This window comes from Ictidomys tridecemlineatus, chromosome 4, assembly GCF_052094955.1.
Source record: "Ictidomys tridecemlineatus isolate mIctTri1 chromosome 4, mIctTri1.hap1, whole genome shotgun sequence".
NCBI lineage: Eukaryota > Metazoa > Chordata > Mammalia > Rodentia > Sciuridae > Ictidomys > Ictidomys tridecemlineatus.
The window spans coordinates 28,382,251-28,404,016 of NC_135480.1; the positions used below are offsets into that span (position 1 = coordinate 28,382,251).

The 21,766-nt window shown below is 36.6% G+C and overlaps 2 protein-coding genes across 2 annotated transcripts in view; one reads left to right on the plus strand and one right to left on the minus strand.

Annotated features, from left to right (window-relative positions):
* Positions 1–17,671, minus strand: part of Iftap (intraflagellar transport associated protein) — a 57,696-nt gene extending 40,025 nt beyond the window's left edge. The window contains exons 1-2 of the mRNA XM_013359617.4: positions 17,527–17,671; positions 422–577 (exon numbers count right to left, since the gene is read on the minus strand). Of these exons, the coding sequence (XP_013215071.1) occupies positions 422–554 (133 nt within the window). The 5' untranslated portion in view covers positions 555–577; positions 17,527–17,671. The remainder of the gene's footprint in view (positions 1–421; positions 578–17,526) is intronic.
* Positions 17,672–18,005: 334 nt separating this feature from the next.
* Rag2 (recombination activating 2) lies at positions 18,006–19,586 on the plus strand. Its single transcript, XM_005327392.4, has one exon. The coding sequence runs from the start codon at positions 18,006–18,008 to the stop codon at positions 19,584–19,586; it is 1,581 nt and encodes a 526-aa protein (XP_005327449.1).
* The last annotated feature ends 2,180 nt before the right edge of the window (positions 19,587–21,766 follow it).

The window sequence follows — 21,766 nt, forward strand, 5'->3', positions numbered from 1 at the left end:
TATATTATTATTATTCCCCCTTTACTCAGCAACTACCCCCCAATGTCACATTGCCATCAAATGGTGACACCAGGATCCAAATGCATTGTAGTGTATCTTAGGTTTTTAAAATGCTTTTAACAACCTCCACTCTTTGCATTTGCATGTCTTTAAAAATAAAATGAAGGGATTATATTAAATAATTTCCTAGGGCAATTTGAGTTATCAAACTCAATGGCTCTGACTCCATGACACAGCTCTCGGATACAGAAAGACACTGGTATTTACACACATCTGTCACAGATGCCCTAATAAAAATTACCTGATAAAGGAAAAGAAGGAGTATTCATAAAATGGTCCTTCTTAAAAGGCAGCAAACACAAAGACATATAATAAAATTCTTTATCTCTACTGCTGTAGAAAGTTTACTTCTCCATCTTACCTTTTGAAAGATGAGTAAAAGTGCTCCGAAACTCTTCATATGTTTGCTCATGACAATTCACAAACTTATCCAAGACTTCTTCCATTAATTGATCTTCATCCATTATTTCCAATCCCGATTTCTGGCTAGGCATTCCAGTCCACGAGGCCAATTAACCTAAGACACAAAGTAAAACATGAACAGAGAGTCATGCAGTCCCAGCTGCTCAGAAAATACCCTGGACGGGCAATGCAAGATTCCAAGGCCCCAAAAGGACAGAAAAAATTCTAGTCAATAAATCAGTTTTATTCATATAACTGCACATTTGTGTTTAGCTTCAGTTTCCTTCTTTCCATCTTCTTAATTTTCAAGAATATTGTCACATAACTACACAATTAGAAATTCAAAGTCTTTTAAAGTGAGAGTGACTTTAAAGGGTATATCAACTAACCATTCATCCCATGTCAACAATATGAGCACATTTTATTAGTGACTTATTTAGCACTTACTGTGTACCAGGTTCTGTTCTGAGCACTTTAATGAAAATCATCATAACCCTCTCTTAGGTCACAGAGACAGCCGGTAGAAAGAAGTGTCAGTGCTAGGTGTCTGATCCCAGAAATCAAGTCCTTATGCACTTCACTATGCTTAACTCTATCCTGTGACTCACTTTTACTGTGGCTCACAAACAGGTGACTTGACTGTGCTTTCACACAACCAGGAATTGGAAACGCTGACATTCCAGAGTAGTCTTTGGACAGCTTTATCACCTCTATACCCTAGCCCAACTGGGCCCTGAGTTAGTGAGCTTGTCCTGAATAATTTCAATCCTTACTTCTTGTAACTGACATCTTTCCATACATTAAAACTGGGCCACACTGTCCTTTCTGGATCTTCTCATTCCATTCACTGGAATACATTTCTTTGTCAAATCCCAGCTCAAAGTTCAGTTACTCTCCAAATGCCTTAACCTCCCATTGAACTCATATGGTAGGGCGAACTAATCTGAATTAACATGAGAGTATTTATGGCTTTTGTTTATTCTACTCAGTACAACTATTCACGGTTTCCCTAAAGAAATCCTACTGGGCTGCATATGAGGTGCTTTCCCAGACCCCACTGCACATTTGTATAATAGATGGTTTGTGCACTGATTGCCTTTGCTCTACTCCAAAAAATTTCTGGAAAAGTAATAAGGAATTGTGATGCTACACAATTCAGGATTACTATGATGATTAAATTACTATGTATCTCAAGATATGTTAGGGATAATGACCATGATGATGATGATAATGATGATGATGATGATGATACTGATGAAGGACAGGACCAGTCTTAGTATTCTGTCCTTTGCTTCCACAAAGCTTTCTCATGACTGTTATCACTCTGACATGGAATGTACTGATGTTACATAAGATAAATCCAAATAGTTCCCCATGCATTACAGTCTCAGATAAAACATGTAAAAGACTGGGGTGAAAATAAAATGTGTATGTAGATACTAATTTAAATTGAAAGACACTTTCAAACTATTGGTACCTGGAAAATTAGACAGGAAAACTCATCAGTTATGGCTTATGCAAATTTATCTGTAACAATGCCAGGCTTCAGCAATGAAGTTTACTCAGTTATGTTTGCAGTTGCTAGATAATAAATACTGATAAATAATCTCAATGGTGGCTATTATTTCACTATCAGTAGGACGTGTACCTAATTATAAGAATTTTAACATCGATGTACTTTTCCAGAATTCGAGCCTAGCAAAACTTCAGCAATGCATAATATTAATCTCTTCCTTGAGCCATCTCTGGTAGTGTGCTTCAATGAACAAACATCAAAAGAAGTAGCCAGGCTGTGGTTTCTACTACTCTTTTTTTTTTTTTGGTATGGGTATTGAATTCAGGGGCACTCAACCACTCAGCCACATCCCCTGCCCTATTTGTATTTTATTTAGAGACAGGGTCTCACCGAGTTGCGCCTTGCTTTTGCTGAGGCTGGCTTTGAATTCCCAATCCTCCTGCCTTGGCCTCCCGAGCTGCTGGGAGGCATATGCTACCACACTCGGCTCTTGAGGATATTTTAATAGTAATGACAGAAATACTTTTAGACTTGCTTTCCAATTTGTGCATTGGTATGTTCTGAGTATTTACCCTTAACACATCTCAGTAATACCAAAGGCAAACAATTAATAGGTTATGCACAACACAAATTCAAAATCCTTCAAGGTCTTTAATTTTATCTATATGGTCATAAGACTATAACAATACAGATTTTATTGACTTTATTGACTTTCTAAGACTTTGGAATATAAATTATTACTGGAAGAACTTAAAAAGTATTCATCTTCAAATTTAGAACTTTCCTTATCTATAAAAATAAAAATAACTAATGTTAAAGGGCCCTAGGGACTGACAAAGCAGATAATCATTGGCCAGACACTCAAGTGGTTTATGCAAATCATAGTGGTTTTCTAAAAGGAAGCTGGTTTTTTAGTTACCATTCACATACTTTTGTGTTTTTATCATGAAGTATTATTCTGAGGGGAAAGATAGGGGAGACTTGTCTAGACAACAAGGTTCATTGTTTGGTTTATGTTTTAGGGCTTTGCATACCACACGGAAGACCTAGTACATATTATAAGGATAAGGAAATGTATATAAACATCAACCAGTTAATCAGAAGCAATACGTTCGCAGGCATAGCCTCCAGTAGGAACCAGGTTCTCTTTTTATCCAGCACTGGGTAAGAGGGGGGTAAAAATTACATAATTTCCCAGAAGTACTATTTTCTATTATCAAATAATAAAACCAACAATTATCTAAGCTAGTTAAAGTTTTATGTTCTCTGAAAGTGTACTATTATGAAATATGGTATATAAAAGTATTACCATTGACTTGGCACACCTTAAATTTTTATCTTCAGTTGCTGCTTAATGAACTTTCCCAAAAGAAATACAACTTCTAGCCAGGCAGAAGGCTCACGCCTGATATCCCAACAGCTCAGGAGGCTGAGATCAAAGCCAGCCTTAGCAAAAGTAAGGTGCTAAGCAACTCAGTGAGACCCTGTCTCTAATAAAAATACAAAATAGGGCTAGGGATGTGGCTCAGAGGTCGAGTGCCCCTGAGTTCAATCCTCAGTACCCCTCCCTATCCCCAGGGGAAAAAAAAAATACAACTTCCAGAGATATCAGTGGTAAGCTTTAAAAAGCAAGTCACCATGAACTAGACTCTCAAAGTGCATTGCCTGCAAAGAGGGTAGTATGCCTGCAAAAAGTGGTGGAGGAGGGTAAAAAAATTAAGGTTTACTACTAAAACGCAAAAATAATACATAATAACACATTTTTAAAGAGTTGTGCAGGGTCTATCAAAGCCCACTTTCTCAAACCTTTATAGTTCTGTGCAATCAGGACTTACTGCTATGTTGAAAGGAAAATGAAATATTATCAAAATAATTTGCCTCACCTAAGGAAATAAAGTCATCACCCTGTACTTCACAGGTAGGTGGCCTTTTACATTAGTACAAATGCTCAAGTCTCCAAAAGACCAAATTGCACTGTTAACTGCACAGATTTATATACATGATAGAAAAGACTGGGTAGGAACTGCTTTCTTTTTTCTTTACTGAACTATAATAGTTATGCATTCTCTGACTTTTTAATGTCCTTTACATAATATTAAGGAGAAATAGATTCAATGACAGAATCTCTGAGCTGAGAGAAACCTGATACTTATCTAGTCCAATCTGAGAAAATAATGAATCTGAGAAAGAAACTTCAGGTAGGGCTTCTGTCAACTAATGAGTCTTTTGAACCATAATGAGATTCTCATGATTATGAAATTTAAGGGACACACAAAGTCAGTTACCAAGTGACAAGCTACCCCTGGATAGGCATCCTCAGGCCTCCAGCTACATTCTGAATCCCAATAATACATAGAACACCTTAAGGCTGAGAAAATACATGTGTCATTATTTTTGAGACCTATAATTACACCCAAGAAAACAAAGGAAGAGATAAAAGGCAGAAAGAAGAAGGCAGAATATAAAACAAAACATAGCTTATTAAATAGAAGAGAACCTAAAACTCCTTTATTTTTTTTTTCAAGATGAGATAAAAACATACAACTCTAGCATCAAAGAATACATGGCACTTCAAGTGATAAACTTCTTCCAACAAGGCTTTTCTAACATATAAAAGGCATGAAATGCTTCATTATTACCCAAAAAGTTAATAGCATAAGCATCTAGATTTCTATGTAAATTCCTCTCAGTAAAACTCTCTTCATTATTAAAGAAAGTATTTGGAGGGAGGGGGGGAAGGATTTTGGATTACTGTCCACTCCAAAGCTAAAAAGAAGAGAGACGGGTTACCTCCTATGCAGAGGTCTTAGAAATAGGTATGTCTCCACAGCTGTACACTTTTTCTTGACCAAAAAAAAAAAAAAAAACATAACTCAAGAAAAAGAGAAAGAACACATCCATATTAAAACTACACATAATTTTTAAATGCAGGTTCAGTACACACTTCCCATGAACAGAGAGATCACAAAGTTTGTCTTAACAGATCTAGTTCTTTCCTGAGAAGATTGATAGTTTACATATTCTAAAATAGACCCCAACTGTAATGAATGATTCTGATGAACCTTTCCATGACTTCTTCAAGTTAAAGCAATTTGGAATTCAGGGAAAGCATTTTAAAATGAAGGAGGTAACAGGAATAAGAAAAATAAAAACACGTCAAGACAAAACAGATTATAAAAAGCAAGCAGAAAAATATATAGGCAATTTTTAAAACACAGGACTAGGCAGAGTTCTTATATTTGACCCCAGAAGTATGATCAAAGAGAAAACAACTGGGGCTGGGGTTGTAGCTCAGTGGTAGAGCGCCTGCCTAATGTGTAAGAGGCACCGCGTTCTATCCTCAATACCACACAAAAAAATACACATATAAAATAAAGTCATTGTGTCTATCTACAACTAAAAAATGTTTTTTAAAAAAAGAGAAAAACTGACTAACTGAATTTCATCAAAATTAAATTTTTTTCTTCTACCAAAAACCCTCTTAAGAAGATGAAAAAATTTTTTACAGACTAGAAAAATATATTTTCAACAAAAGACTAGCATCTAAATACACAAATAACTTCCAAAAGTCAACACTGTATCCAACTTAAAAAGAACATGCACAGCTATTGCTACAGACTATATACAAATGATAAATAATCACATGAAAAGATGTTGGTATCACTAGCCACCAGAGAAATAAAAATTAAAACCACAGTAAGATATTACTACACACATATCAGAATGGCTAAAATGAAAAATAGTGATAACACCAAACGCTAGCAAGCATGCAGAGAAACTACATAATTCAGACACTGCTGGTGGCAATGTAAATGATTCAGTCACTCCAGAAAGTAGTGTGGCAACTAGCAATTACACTCTTGGACATTTATCCCAAACAATAAAAATTTATTTTCACATAAGAACTTGTATACAAATGTTCACAAAAGTTTTATTCATAGAACCAAAATCTGAAAACTACCTAAATGTCCTTTAATTGATGAATGGTTAAATAAACTTCGGTACATTCACACCAATGACTACTACTGAGCAATCAAAAGGAACAAACTGTCATTTCATGCAAGAACTTGGATGAACCTCAAAGAAATATACTGAAAGGGATGATTTCATTTATGTAGTATTTATGAATAATATATTTGGAGAGAACAAATTAATGGTTACTAAGGTTAGGGATGAGGGAGAGGATAGGGGTGGTTATGCAAGACCACATGTGATATAATTGAACTGCACACACATACACAAATGAGAATAGACATAATAAATAAAATCTGAGTAAATTCTGTGGCTTTTACTAATATCAATTCTCAACCTTTATATTTACACTATTATATGCAAGGTGTTAATCATGTACAATGCTAAACCAATGATGCATGGACTTCCCTATGAATTTTTTGCATCCTCCTATTGAAGTGGCACCCCCTTTCTCCACAGAAAAGTCTTTACTGGGCTTCTTCAGAAATCTTCACCATGGCTAATTTTAGGACTATCAACAAAAGAATCTCTGCAAAAGAGTTCAATGTAGATAATCTTCCTATTTTCATGTTCCTCTGTTTTACTTGGCCACTAGCCAAGAAGATACCAGCACTCCAGGTGCTGGACACCCCCTTATACATACTAGTTTTTCATAAACATATCCAGTACACTAGTTTGTAGAAATGTGCAAACAAGGCCTCTGGCCTTGAGCTGGGCTTCACAGAGATGTCTACATTTTTAAGATATGTTACCAATTGGGCTCCATGGTAACAGCTGACAGAGGGAGGAAAGAAAGGGGAGAAGCTCTCCCCTTCTCAGTTGTTGTCCTTGAAGAATTACCTGCCCAAAACAGTGAGAGAAAAAGCTGCTTTTATGTGAACTTCTGCAGACTGTGAACTTCTGAGCCCCTCCCTTACATTCTGGGTATATAACTCTGAAACTACCTGAACTCAGGTTTCAGGGGATTAATTGATAACAGCAAAAGCTGTGCCCTCTGAACCTGGCTGCAGCCAAATAAAACTGTTTCCTGCTATCTTCGGTGCCTTGCCTCATTTGTCCCTACAACACTATGAATCTGACCTATAATTCCATAATTATTTCAAAACCAAATGTTTAAAAAGGGACAAATGACCTGAGGTGGTGCAAGATGTAGCAGGTGGGGAAAGAACTAAGGGTTGGTTCGCAGGAGACAGATCTTTGAAGGCCTGCAACTTCAGGCCAGGAGTTTGCATTGTAACTTGAGAGAAAACTCTTCAGAGAGTTTTAAGCAAGGGATTAACTAATGAGATGTGTAATTTGAAAATACCATGCTGTCTGTAGCATTGATATTTGTAAACAAGTTTTTACAATTTCCTTACAGTTTTATAATTTCCTTAGAGTGGGGGTGCCACTTCAATCTCTCAAAGGGAAGATTATGGGAAGCCCCCATAATTGTAAAAGAAAGAGATAATGGTAGTTTGGATTGGTGACAGGGACAAAAGCAGCTGAACTGTTTGTAAGTGTAGGAGAGAGCAAAAACTCTTCCTTTGCCCTCTGGAGAGTCCATAATTGAGCATATGAAATAAAATAGCAATAGACAGATTAGCAAGAGAAAACCCATTTTGATTACATATATATACATATAAATATGTGGGGTATCTATGTGTGTGTATACACATACATATGTATATATATCACACAAAACATGAGACTCCAAGGTAAACCAGATGATTTAAGTTTTAAAGCACCCTTAGCTACAGGAAAATAATGGGGCTTGGGGCTTCTGGGGAGAGGTGACAACATGTTATGGAGGAAGGAAAGAGAGGAAATGTGTGTCTTCTTAGGAAAAAAGAAAACAAAAACAAAGTTTAAAAAGGAGGAGTGGAGGGGCTGGGGTTGTGGTGCAGTGGTGAAGCACCTGCATGGTAAGTGTGAGGCACTGTATTCTATTCTCAGCATCTCATATAAATTAATTAATTAAAGGTCCATCAACAACTAAAAAAAAATGTTAAAAAAAAGGAGGAGTGGAGGGTAGAGAAGAAGGGTAAACCAATTAAGGCAAAAGAGGTTTAGAAAAATAATTACCACTAAAAGTTCACCAAGAATCTTGGAACCCTGGTGTGTTGATTGCTTCCTCTGCAGAAAGCTGGGGGCGGGGGGGGCAGGAATAATACTAACCTGTATAATTACATGCTTAAGCAGAAACTTTCCTCTTGAAAAATTTGTTTCCCTTTTCTGCTCATCCATCCAAGCTACCATAATGATGTTTCTTGAGGCTATCATTCATTAAGCTTTTCTGTTCATCAGCAGATTGCATAAAATCAATTTCATCTCCCCAAAATATTATCTTCCTCCCAGCCATTTTAGTCAATCCAGAAATATCTGCACTGACTCACTGAGGCAGGTCAACTGAGTATTAGACTGTTTTCAATTACACAGTTATTAATTCCATTAAACAAAGAAAAATGCAAGCAGTGAAGCATTGGAACTCCTTCTCCCCATTCATTTCCTACCATTTTTAAAAAACAGATCAACTGTGTACAGGGAATCTGCAGCAGATACTCCTAGGATAAACCCAGAAAATTCAATGCTCTTGAAACCAGGAAGATTGACTTTCCATTACCGTTTTCATTTCTTTTCTTTTTTGAAAAATTTACAATTGTGTATAATCACAAGTAAACAGTCTACCTTCACCCCCTAACAAAACTCCTACAAGCACACTAACTGACCTCTAGACTAGTACATCTGTCAAGAAAACTTTGCCATCCAAATATTTCATCCATGTTCAAAACTGACCTCCTAGCCTCAGAAGCGTTAACCACATCAATGACTTAGCTGCAAAGAGTGAACGCTCCAGTAAACATTTTTCTCAAGGCCTCTGAGAAAGCTGTTAATCCACAAGGCAGTAGGGTTTCTAAGTCAACTTTATAGCTCTATAATCTCACAATAATGTTTCAATCATTAAAGATTTATTAGCTCAAATATAATCCCACCTTCACATGATATGCAATGTCCCATTAATGCTTATTTTATCTGTTCTGCATAACAACTACAACACAAAGGCATCCAGGCTTGATTAAAGTTATCCCTCTTGCCAACTTCCTGAGCCTGTCAGCCACCTGCACAATGCACAGCACTTTGACAATACCAAAAAGCCTACTTTAAAGCAAAACCCATACAGCTGGTTAGGAGCAGGTGTAGACCAACTGAACTAAATCAACTCTGCCTGAAGGAATACATTTCTAAGTGTTTCAAAATGCCAGATCTTGCAAGCAAAATTGACCTTTTCATTTGGCATTCTCTTAAAAGAAATGAGAATTTTGAGATGTGCTGCTTAGTTATTTTTAATTCTAAATTTCTATGACTATGGAATAATAAATGGGCTTTCAGAAGTAATAGAAGATTCCCCAGCTGGAATGTTATCTCAGTATTTTATTGACAACTTTTTGCCTCAATATACACAACATAGCACACACATGTACATTCATATAAATTTCCTTTAGCCAAGATGGTTTCTATACTCAAAGATAGAAAATGGGAATCACAAACTCCCTACTCTAACAAAAGAAGCTTTAAGCAATTTATTTTTCTAGCACAACATTGCAAAATGCCTCTGTAATTTTTCTACACTCTATTTTAAAGCAAACAGTCTACCTTAAATCAGAGAGCATGGAACTATTATCAGAAAAAACTAGTCATCCTGGTCAAATGGCCATATTTAAATGTTTTGAATAAAAATTGACAGGTCGCTTGTCATGCTCCTCTCTGACAATTCATCATGCTAACTGTAGGCCACTTCCCTCCATCGATGTCCTTTTCCTTCCTCTTTTCTTTGCCAGTTTCAGTTATAGCTCCTATTGCAGCATTCACTCAACAAGCCAAGCATTTCCCTTTCCAATACTATTTACATGATTCCCTTACAAATTAGCCACTTATTAAGAGTATGATTGTCTATGCCAATCCTAAAACTATAAAGAAGTTGTCGCTGACCTTACTTCAACATTTGTTAACTCAGGAAGCAACAGCATAGTTTGAGTTGTTCCTTCACTTACAAAATGGGGATGGAAATGCTCAAAGGGACACTGTACTTCTTGATTCACACTTCCATGAGCCCACACGATAATGCCTCTCTGCCTCCTCTACCCCATCATGTACACAGATATTCACTTGGCAAGTTATTTAACTTTTTATACTTACATGGTGTGAATGTCAGCAAGTTGTCTCCCATCTTTTTTTCCCCAGTAATTCTTCCTTTTTTGTTTAATTATTAATATTACTACATCCAGTTACTAAGTCTTTTATCTCACCTATGAAATAAAGTTATTTTGTTCTGTAATTAGACTGACTTGTATTCTTTAATTCTCTACTGTGTGTTTGGTTTTTTGTTTTGTTTTGTTTTTGATGAAAGGAAGGATAAATCAATATATTCTAGTAGGAGTTTGGATCTGATTCTGCCTCAAGGTATAAGAATGGCTGAATAGCCTGTAATTGTGATTTTCCTTAATGAATTTCTAGGAACTTTTAAGAAAGATTGAACTGGGTGCAGTGGTGCACACCTCTAATCACAGAGACTTGGGAGACTGAAGCAAGAGGATACAAGTTCAAGGCCAGCCTCAGCAATGCAGTGAGATCCTCAGTAACCTGAAGAGGAGGGCAGTGGGAAGAGGAGAGGAGGAAAAGAAAGGCAGGCAGGCTGGTTGGACTGAATGTGCCAAGAATGTAAGGTGCTGACTGGCAATCAAAAGTTACTTCATTCATGTATGTTCTTTTAGAGAAAGGCCTGTGTTCTTGACTTTTTTTTCTAATTTTCCACAACTACACTCGGTGGATGCTCAATAAACATGGTTTACTGCTGTAGTCACCTCTTACCCAAGGGGGATATGTTCCAAAATCTCTAATAAGTACCAAACCCTTTGATATATGTACATAATTGTAACAAAGAAATTAGACACACAGAAAGAAGAATGACATTATGGCATTTGCAGGTAAATGGATGAAACAGGAGATTATCATGCTATGTGAAATAAGCCAATCCCAAAAAACCAAAGGCAGAATGTTCTCTCTAATATGCACTGCTAACACATACAGGGGTGGGAGAGGTGCGGATAGAAGTTCATTGGATTAGACAAAGGGGAATAAAGGAAAGGGAAGAGGGTGGGAATAGGAAAGATAGTGGAATGGGTCAGACATAAATTTCCTATGTTCATACACAAATACACAAGTGTAACTCCACATCATGTACAACCACAAGAATGGGAAGTTATATTCCATGTTTATATAATACATCAAAACACATTCTACTGTCATGTATATCGAAAGAAGAATAATAATTTTTTAAAAGTTAATAATGACAATATATTTGTATAATAGTTACCTGGCAAACATTCAATAATATCAGCTATTATTATTACATAAATAAAATTACTACATTTAAAACTTGTTGATTTAAGGTTCTACTTGCCCACTATTTTTTAAAGTTTCATTGTTTTACAGTTACATTGTACACACTAGAGGGAAAATAGTGGATAAATAAATGTTTTATTGCTTAAAAAAAAAGAAATCAGACACAGTAAGAGTGCTAACAATAACCAATAATAAAATAAAACAATGAATACACTATAATAAAAGTTATGTGAATGTGGTCTCTCTCTTCCTTCCCCTCCCCCTCAAAATATCTTAATGTACTGTACTCACCCTTCTTGTGATTATGTAATATTTAAAGGAAGCACTTCATGGCTTTTCTTTGTCGTATCTGAATTTTTAGACTAACTACTTTTGCACTTTGGGGCCATTATCAAGTAAAATAAGGATTGCTTAAACTCAAGCTTTGTGATACCATGAGAGTGGAACTGATAGCCAAAACAGTTACTAAGTGACTAATGGGCAGGCAGCTTACACAGTTAGAACACACTGGACAAAGAAATGACTCGTGCCTTGGGTAGAATGGAGCTGAATGGTACAATATTTTCATAATGTTGCCCAGAATGGCTTGCAATTTAAAACTTACAAATTGCTTATTTATGGGATTTTCCACTTAATATCTCTGGACCACAATTTACCACAGGCAACTTAACCTTAGCTTTTCATCACTGTACTCAATCCAACACATTTGGGGATCAAGGTTTCAGAAGATTCAGTCCACAGACGACCAACTCCACTGCTCTGGGCCCAAGTTGAGGCGGAACATCATGGTAAAAGGGCTCAGTAGAGGAAAGCTTCTCAGCTCATGGCAAAGTCAGGAAGCAGAGAGGGGGACCACAAGGAAGATGTGCCGTTCCAGGGCACACACCCAGTGACACACCTCCTCCAGCCATGTCCCACCTGACTATAGTTACCATCTAGTTCATTCAAACTAGGATGGACTGATTAGGTCACAGCTCTCTCAATCCAGTTATTTCACCTCCAAACATTCCTGCACAGGAGCTTTGGGGGGGACACTCCATATCCAAACCATAGCACGAGGAAAATGAAATCATGGATAAGGGAGGACAAATGTACTAACCTCCAGTTTCCTCAGGAGACAACTAAGCAACTTACTGCTACACTACAAATTCCCAGGTTTTCTTATTGTAATAAAATACAAAAGCTAAAAACACGAACCTACCCATGATTTCTAATTGTATTTACTATAGATATATCACTGCTATTGATTCTGTAATTTCAAGCATCATAATCATTATGTAATACCACTAATAAGTAACAGAAACAACCAAATATCCTTTTGCAAACAAAAATCATGGAAATAATTAGAGGAGGTGATGATGCTTTTATAAATGATGGACCAACATTTCAAATGATAAAAATCAACCAAACAATTGAACTGCACTTCTATTTAAAAAAAAGAAAAAGAAAAAGAAAGAAAAGTCACCCCTGAAAATGTATCTTAATATTTTCAAAAATATATGGTAGTAACATATACAAATATATCTATAGCCCCATCATCACTGGGCAAGATTCACTGTGGTTACTGTGTACACTGTATATACCAGACATTTAATATCCATGAATCCTTACAATAAGAAAAGTATCATTCCCATTTTAGAAATAAAACCAAGGCTCAAAAATATCCCTCAATTAGCAAGTGTAACCACTGAAACTCAAAGCCAGATTCACCCACCTCTTATCACTACCTTATATCATCTAAGCCACATGGAAACCAAATGACCAACCACCTAACCAGTGGATGGTGAGGTCATCATGTTTCATTAACTGAATGAAATTCTATGCAACTTTTAAAAAGTATAAAGGCAGTTTACAAGATCACTGTGGAATCTTAACATTTCCCTTCACTGAGGGCTTTACATATATTATCTCATTTAATCTTTTCCCAGCAACCATTTGAGGTCAATATTTCTGTTATCTCTATTTCAGAGATGGAGAAACAGGCTTGAGGGTTAATATGACGCCACCTGAGAAATGGCAGAGCAGGCAGAGAAAACCAGGTCAACTTGACACCACACCTCATTCTCAGAAACATTATCTTGTACAACACTACACAGCAGCTGCTTGAGTGAGAAGAGGCCCTCCAACAATTAGAACTCCTTCCTTCTGCGCCTGCACTAAAGAAAGGAGACCACAGAAGAGCAATGAAAAGATCAAATAACTACAATTGGCACTTTTGGTCTTTGCTTCGGGGCAGGCAACATCCCATTGGATTCACAAGAGTATTTATTTAAACCAGAATAATTGCATTCATTTTTTCTGTTTACTAAAATGTTTTTTTAATTTTAATAAACTGGGTTTCATCTATGCTTTTTTTCCTACAAATGAATAGGGAATTGTGTTTCCATTGTAACTAGTAATGAAATAGTTAAATCTGGAGGGTACACCCTGGTGGTTATCTCCCTCAACCATCAAAGAGAAAAAGTCACAGTCAGTTACTCCTGTTAGATCCGAGTTCATTAGAACATCTGTAGGCACATAAGCACCCTCTTTACTTCAGCTTCTGCTTACCGCAGGCATAGTAGGCAGTAGTGAATCTTCCTAATACTGCTTTAGCAACAGAGATTCAGAGAGGGGTGAGCAGCCCCTCTGGCCTTCAGGTAGGTCCAATGTTTTCATTTCTCCCCAAGCTAAAAGATGGGAACCGATATTATGGGAAGGCAGGTGCCCTACTTCAGAGTATAGTAACTACAGGTGGATGGTGTGTCTAGATGAGGAAGGAGTAAATTTGGAAAATGTGGGGCTTCCTATTCTCAGGTTGCTATGAGGATTTAACTTCTATGCCTTCAGAGCACATTATTAATCTTAGTGCAAAAATGCTTTGCTGGCAGAAGTGTGGGAAAAAAGACCTAATCATGGTTTTACTGCCAGCAAAAATCAAATAATATATGCCTCAAACCTGATTAACCGTGTAAAACAGTTTTAATTTATGCACTAAATACCTGCAGTTACATGGGGTTACTTGCTTTTGGAGCAATCAGGAAACATGGCCCGTACTGAGCAATAAGATTTAATGCTTCAGAGTACACTGTCTTTCTTTGGAAAGAAAAATAAGTTAGTTCAGACACAGGAACTACAAGCCCAGACCTCACACCATTAGACCTCTTTTGATACTCAACTATGCCCTGCCTTCAAAGTGAATAAATGAAAATCTCCCTGCTGCGGACTGTTAGCATGAGGCTGGGAAGACTGTGTGTGTATTGGCCCTATATTTCTGTCTTTTAAAAAGAATCTTTAATGTGTTGACTTTGAAATTCCCCTCAGTTGAAGAAAAGCCTCTTTTTTTTTTTAATCTGCCTGTTTTAGTTTAGTCTATTTAAAGAGAAACCTTTCAGTAGGTTATTTTAGGTCTATTATAATCTTTTAAAAACGCTTTTTAAAAACTAAGATGTAACTAATATACTCATATTAAAACCATGGAAGAGACACAATGGTCTGCTCCACTGAAAACATAAATCAGTAAAGCAAAATCTCAAAAACTATGGCAAAAAAGAATGTGAAAACACTTTCAATGTTCTTGTTTATTTATTAAATATAGAAATCATCTGATTAAAATGAGTAATCTAAAAATTAAATACACAAATGGCATTACAAAAGGAGATAGATAATTTTTTTAGGGCCCTGAACTAAGCTACAAAAATGGATAATATTCTTTACATCTTGCCCAAGAAAATATTTCTACCTAATCTATAAGAATCATGTTTTCACTTATGACAAACCAAAATCCCTATGAAAACCTTAAGATGAAGTCAACAGGCTACAATGAAAATATTTTTTAAGCTTGCTGTTTAAAAACAAATGTTCTTTGGGAAATTCCTTTGGTCTGGACTTTATTACCCCTGTACGGCATCACAGATGTTTAAAATAAGCAAACTTTGGCTTTGGGACTCCCTCCACTCAAAATGGGACAACTCTGAGAATAATAATTCATGCTGTATTTAAGTACCTACAGTTTTCGTTTAATGAATTGAGGGTCAATAACATTTCTTTTAGCTTCCTTTAAGTTCCTTTAATTCCCTTTAATTTCTTAGATGCTTTCTTTCATGTATATGTGGATACGCTATGAATAAATAAAACAGTTTCCCAGGTTATTTCATAAGCAGGGGAAGTTGCTGAATCTGCAAATCCACATGGTCCTCAGACCACAGAGGCTTGCTCTTATAGCTTTGGAACGAATCCTTCTCAGGCCCCATTTCCAAAGTTGGTTTAATAACCCAAAATATTATTATTAAAAGATCACACCTTAAGAGATACCCAATATAAACTAAAAATCCTAAAGTACATGAGAATGTTCAGCAATTAATGACATCTGATCTACAGAAGTGCTTAAGGCAAAAACAAAAAATTTTGTTTTAAAAACACCATCTCATTAGAGCGACCATGGATTCTAAATGGCCCAAGGAACATTTACAAGGGGAATAAATATAAAACAGTCTTTCATGTGTGTACGCAAGGATGTGGCACAGTGTACCTGGCATCAGAGACATCCACAGGATATTAATTTTTTTAAAAAAGTAAATTGTAAATGGATTGAAGAGAGATCAGTGGAGTGGAGGGAAGAGGGGGTGGGGTGGGGGTGGAGAAGTGCTGGGGATTGAATTGGCACAGGTTGAGTTCCACACCTCTGTGATAATGTCAGGGTGTTTCCTGGTATACTGTATAACTAAAAAGAATAAATCAAATCTAAAATAAACTATAGTATCAATCCCCACTTTGCAAATAAAAAGAAAGATAAAAATAATTTGCCCACTGTGGTTACAGAGCAACTAACTGTTAGAACACCAGATTTGGACTCAGAATATTCAATTCTAGATCCCGTATATTTAATGAAGGGCTAGAGAAAAGACTGACAAGAAGAATGAAATATCAACTGCTATTTAAATTAATCCACCACCAGCATCATTATATATATTTATCCCACTCTTACTAGTTCAAAAGTTTATCTATATCCACTGACCAGATCATAAATTTCCAAAGTCTTTTAACCATCTTCAACATTACAAATATCATCTGTCATCCCTGGCAGATAATTGTGTACACACAACCTTACTTTTGATAAGTTTGATAATAATCATAATAATAACTGTCATTTACTATGTGCAATGTTTTACTAAATTATTAATTATAATTGACATCAACCCATGAGATACGTAAAATTATCTCATTCTACAGAAAAGGAAACTGAGGCACAGAGAAGTTAAATAATTTGCCCAAAGTCGTGTACTTGGTGACAGCTAGGATTTGAATCTAGCCAGTCAGCATTTGAAAATCCATACTGTTTTATTCTGCTTTACGTATATTAACAACTTACTCTTAAAAGTCATTGAATCTGTGTTATTCTGTTTGCTTTAACACTTGGCGCCTAAAACTTCACTATGCAAACAGTAAGTATATTTCACATCTCTCTAAGGTAGGTGATAATAAAATAAAAATTTGTCAGGCTTCCTTCATCTGGTAAATATCTCGTTAATACCATAATAAAAATATAAAGTCCTGAATAACTCTTGCACCTCTTTGTTTAGTGTCTGCTTTCTACAGAATTACTAAAGAATTACCTCAAAGCTCGTGAGCTGAAAAAGAGGTCTGAAATAACAGTGATTCTATTTTTCTAGGAGTGGGTAAGGGGAGATGTGTTTAGGAACCTTCTCCTCCTCCTTAAAAGAATCCTAAAAACAGGAGTGAATTACCCAAGGGGTGGGGGGCACTTGTAAAGGTCTAATTACAGTATTTCCACTACTAAATGCAGGAGTGGTAAAATCATTCTCAAGCAATTTCTCGCCTGCCCTCGAGGTATTCGAGGTATTCGGAGACTCCTCTTTCGGTTCTGTAAGATAGTCATCAGCTATTGTAACCTTGGCTCCCCTCCAATCCCTTCCCCAGCAGCCCAGGATCCTCCGGGGTGCAATTCTGAGTTGGGGCGCAATTCTGAATGGAGCTTCAACGCGTCTGGGCAGGAGTCCGCCAAGGCGTCCCCTCAGACTGCCGTTTCCAGGCAACCACGCGCGGGCCAGAAGCAGTGGTGCATCCTACTGGGTCACCTATTTAAGAGTCCCCAGGGGAAGCTCCAGCAATTCCGGGACATCGGTTTGCCCGAAACCCCTCGGTGCTGCAGCGCCCCCGTAACCCGACGTTTGGTCTGCGCCAACCACTCTCACCTCCCAATCCCCAGTTGTCCGCCTTGGCTCCCATCTAGTCACTTCGCACTTTTGGCGTCTTTACTCAGATGGACATACTAGAAAGTCTACTCTCCAGAAGAAACAAAGACAAATCATTACAGGCACACATCCCATAGAGCGCAGATTCCTGGGAATTGTAGTTTTTTCGGCTAACGTGTAATGAGTCTTTAAGAAAAAAAAGAACTACAATACCCAGAAATCCAATGGCGGAGAGTCCATCTCTAAAATATGTCCCAACTACTTGGCTTGAATTCGGTAGGAATGTTCTGTGGCTCTTTCCATACCTATCTCCTTGAATTTTGCTAACTGGGTTCCAGGCCAAGTTTGTGAGAGGATTTTGTTTTTTAACAAGTTTTTTGCATGTGAATGAGTCTCAACAGTGATATATATGAAAAGATATTCTAAGTCATTTTAATCTTTTAATTCTTTCAGAGAAAAGATCTACCCACAATCAGAAAATGTCACTGCAGATGATAACAATCAGTAATAATATAGCCTTAATTCAACCAGGCTTCTCACTGATGAATTTTGATGGACAAATTTTCTTCTTTGGCCAGAAAGGCTGGCCTAAGAGATCCTGCCCTACTGGAGTTTTCCATTTTGACATAAAGCATAACCATCTCAAACTGAAGCCTGCAATTTTCTCTAAGGATTCCTGCTACCTTCCTCCTCTTCGTTACCCAGCCATCTGCACATTCAAAGGAAGCTTGGAGTCTGAAAGGCAATATATCATTCACGGAGGGAAAACACCAAACAATGAGCTTTCAGATAAGATTTATTTCATGTCTGTTGTTTGCAAGAACAACAAAAAAGTTACTTTCCGCTGCACAGAGAAAGACTTGGTGGGAGATGTTCCTGAAGCCAGATATGGTCATTCCATTGACATGGTATATAGTCGAGGCAAAAGCATGGGTGTTCTCTTTGGAGGACGCTCATACATGCCTTCCACCCAAAGAACCACAGAAAAATGGAATAGTGTAACTGACTGCCTTCCCCATATTTACTTGGTGGATTTTGAATTTGGATGTGCTACATCATACATTCTTCCAGAACTTCAGGATGGGCTGTCTTTTCATGTCTCTATTGCCAAAAATGATACCATTTATATCTTAGGAGGACATTCTCTTGCCAATAACATCCGCCCTGCCAACCTGTACAGAATAAAGGTTGATCTTCCCTTAGGTAGCCCAGCTGTGAATTGCACAGTCTTGCCGGGAGGAATCTCTGTGTCCAGTGCAATTCTGACTCAAATTAACAGTGACGAATTCGTTATTGTTGGTGGCTATCAGTTTGAAAATCAAAAGAGAATGGTCTGCAACATTATCTCTTTAGAGGATAGCAAGATAGAGATTCGTGAGATGGAGACCCCAGATTGGACCTCAGATATTAAGCACAGCAAGATATGGTTTGGAAGTAACATGGGAAACGGGACAGTTTTCCTTGGCATACCAGGAGACAATAAACAGGCTGTTTCTGATGCATTCTATTTTTATATGTTAAGATGCTCTGAAGATGATGTGAATGAAGATCAGAAAACATTCACAAACAGTCAGACATCAACAGAAGATCCAGGAGACTCCACTCCCTTTGAAGATTCAGAAGAATTTTGTTTCAGTGCAGAAGCAAATAGCTTTGATGGTGATGATGAATTTGACACCTATAATGAAGATGATGAGGAAGATGAGTCTGTGACAGGCTACTGGATAACATGCTGTCCTACTTGTAATGTGGATATCAACACGTGGGTACCATTTTATTCAACTGAGCTCAACAAACCTGCCATGATCTACTGTTCTCATGGAGATGGGCACTGGGTCCATGCCCAGTGCATGGATCTGGCAGAACGTACACTCATCCATCTGTCAGAAGGAAGCAGTAAGTATTACTGCAATGAGCATGTGGAGATTGCAAGAGCTCTACAAACTCCTAAAAGAGCCCTACCCTTACAAAAGCCTCCAATGAAATCTCTCCGCAAAAAAGGTTCTGGGAAAGTTTTGACTCCTGCCAAGAAATCTTTCCTTAGAAGGTTGTTTGATTAGATTTCGGGGAAGGGGAGACCTTTAAGATTCAAGTACATTTGTTGCATTTATTTTAACAATGAGAAAAATATTTCAATTTTAATTGAAAATGCTTATTTTCTTTTAGACTATGTGAGTTGTTAGAGGTTTAACACAATGCTAAATACTGTTCTTCCAAATCCTAAAAATTTTTAAAATATTTGACTCAAAATATCTGAAATGAGAATTTTTATCTGATATTTTCACTCAAGAAATATTAAACACAAAACAATAGTGATGATCAAAGTATGTTTATATTCCTTGTATTATTTTTGGTAACAACCTAGAGAGTAGTTGAGATATCCTTAACCAATAAAGAAACTAATAAACAAAAGATTAAATTAATTATTTTGTGCAAGGTATCAATTTGGGAATTAAAACCTAGATCAATTATTTCCCACACTATTGCTCTTCATACGCCTTTAAGCAGCCCCTTGGATTATGCCCATGAACAGAATGTCTTAGGTAGTCTTATAATTTTCACTGACATGCAGGAAGAAATCATTTCAAATTTGTTATATTCCCTTGAAGCATCTGCACGCACTTTCTTCAAAGATCTCCCTCCCTGTTATTTGATACATTGATGATGTGTCAAATGCACTTATTGTACCATGTATTTGAAGGCATATTCACCAGAAAAAAAACAAATCCTCTATTACTAGGATCCTGGGAAAAGAGGGGAATGAGAATACATTCATAAGTGACCACCAAATACATATCATGGAGAATAATAATATTGTTTCCCAAAATAATGAAAGTTTTAAGCATTTTATGAAGTTAACAGGAAGTAGATTGCAAACCGGTAAAAAGAAATCTGTGCAAGTGTGTGCCTAGTAAACTTGTGGAGTTTGCTCTCCTTAAATATTATAAAATCTGAGAACTTGACCAAATTTCAATAAAGTTAAAAAGACTGTTAATTATGACTCTTCGAGACATCAATTGGTAACGAATTTAGAAACAAATGTTTTCCCCCTAGAATATTTTTCTGGAAAAGCATTTAACCTCATCTTAAGATCTTCAGCTTTAGTCTTGTATTCATCATTCTTCAGAATCCACAGTTCTTAAGGTAATATTTTCCAAACATGAACTATACAGGAGATGAAGTTCTGTTAATACTTGCATGTCTCAGATACTGGAATTAACTTTAATAAACCAAATCATGTTCATTTTCTTTCAGTAATGTTGCTTGATGAATATTGCCATTGAACAATTGTTTGTACCATTGATTTGATTTCTTATTTCTATCTCTATGTAAAAATAATGAAACATAAAAATTCTCTGTTTCTATTGATGTACTCAAATAATTAACATTTATAGTCACCCAAATAAAGGCAAGATTAAAAAACTTAATTGTTTCAGAATCATTTTACCTTGATTTATTTTCTTTTTGTTTGTGGGAAACAGCATAAATTGAAGCTGAAATATCCTTACAGATAGATCGTCTTATCTTGATCTGTCCACAGTGACTCAACAATTAAAGAATTATTATCCCATATTTGTTTTATAGTTGATGAGATCAAGATATGACAGCCAATTCTGAATTCATTGAGTTCTATACTCAAACTCAGATCTCACCAGTAAACTGTGTGTTTGTGTGTGTGTGTGTGTGTGTGTGTGTGTGTGTGTGTGTGTGTGTGTAGAACAAGCAGTAGGGCTCTGCAAATAAAAATAGGCCCTTTTTAAGCCATCACCAATGAGCCCATCAGATGTGACCTTAAGATAATGAGGCTACTTCTTATAACCATATGCATTCAAATGAATCACTTTAGAAGTTAACACACTTATTCCAACATTGCTTTTGTCCCTTATATTTTGGGAGTTCACATTCAATCTCTTTCAGAATCTGTAGTTCACGCCATTGAGGATGTTTGATAATTGTCCCTCTGCCTCTCAGAGCTGAATTTAATTTCTAGAAACAGTCAAATGTCATTCAGAGCCTAATAGTGTGTAACTTTCAGTATTACATTGCCACTTCAAATAAAAAATAAAATGTGAATACAAGCTAACACAATGGGTTTTCAGATATGGGTCATAGATGGGTTCTAAAGTTAAGTCCAGAAATTACACAACAATGAAAGTGTAGTATCAAAAAATAAGTGTATGGCTTCCTGAGGTGATCATTTTATGGGATTATAAATATCTGCAAATACAACTGAGTGGCC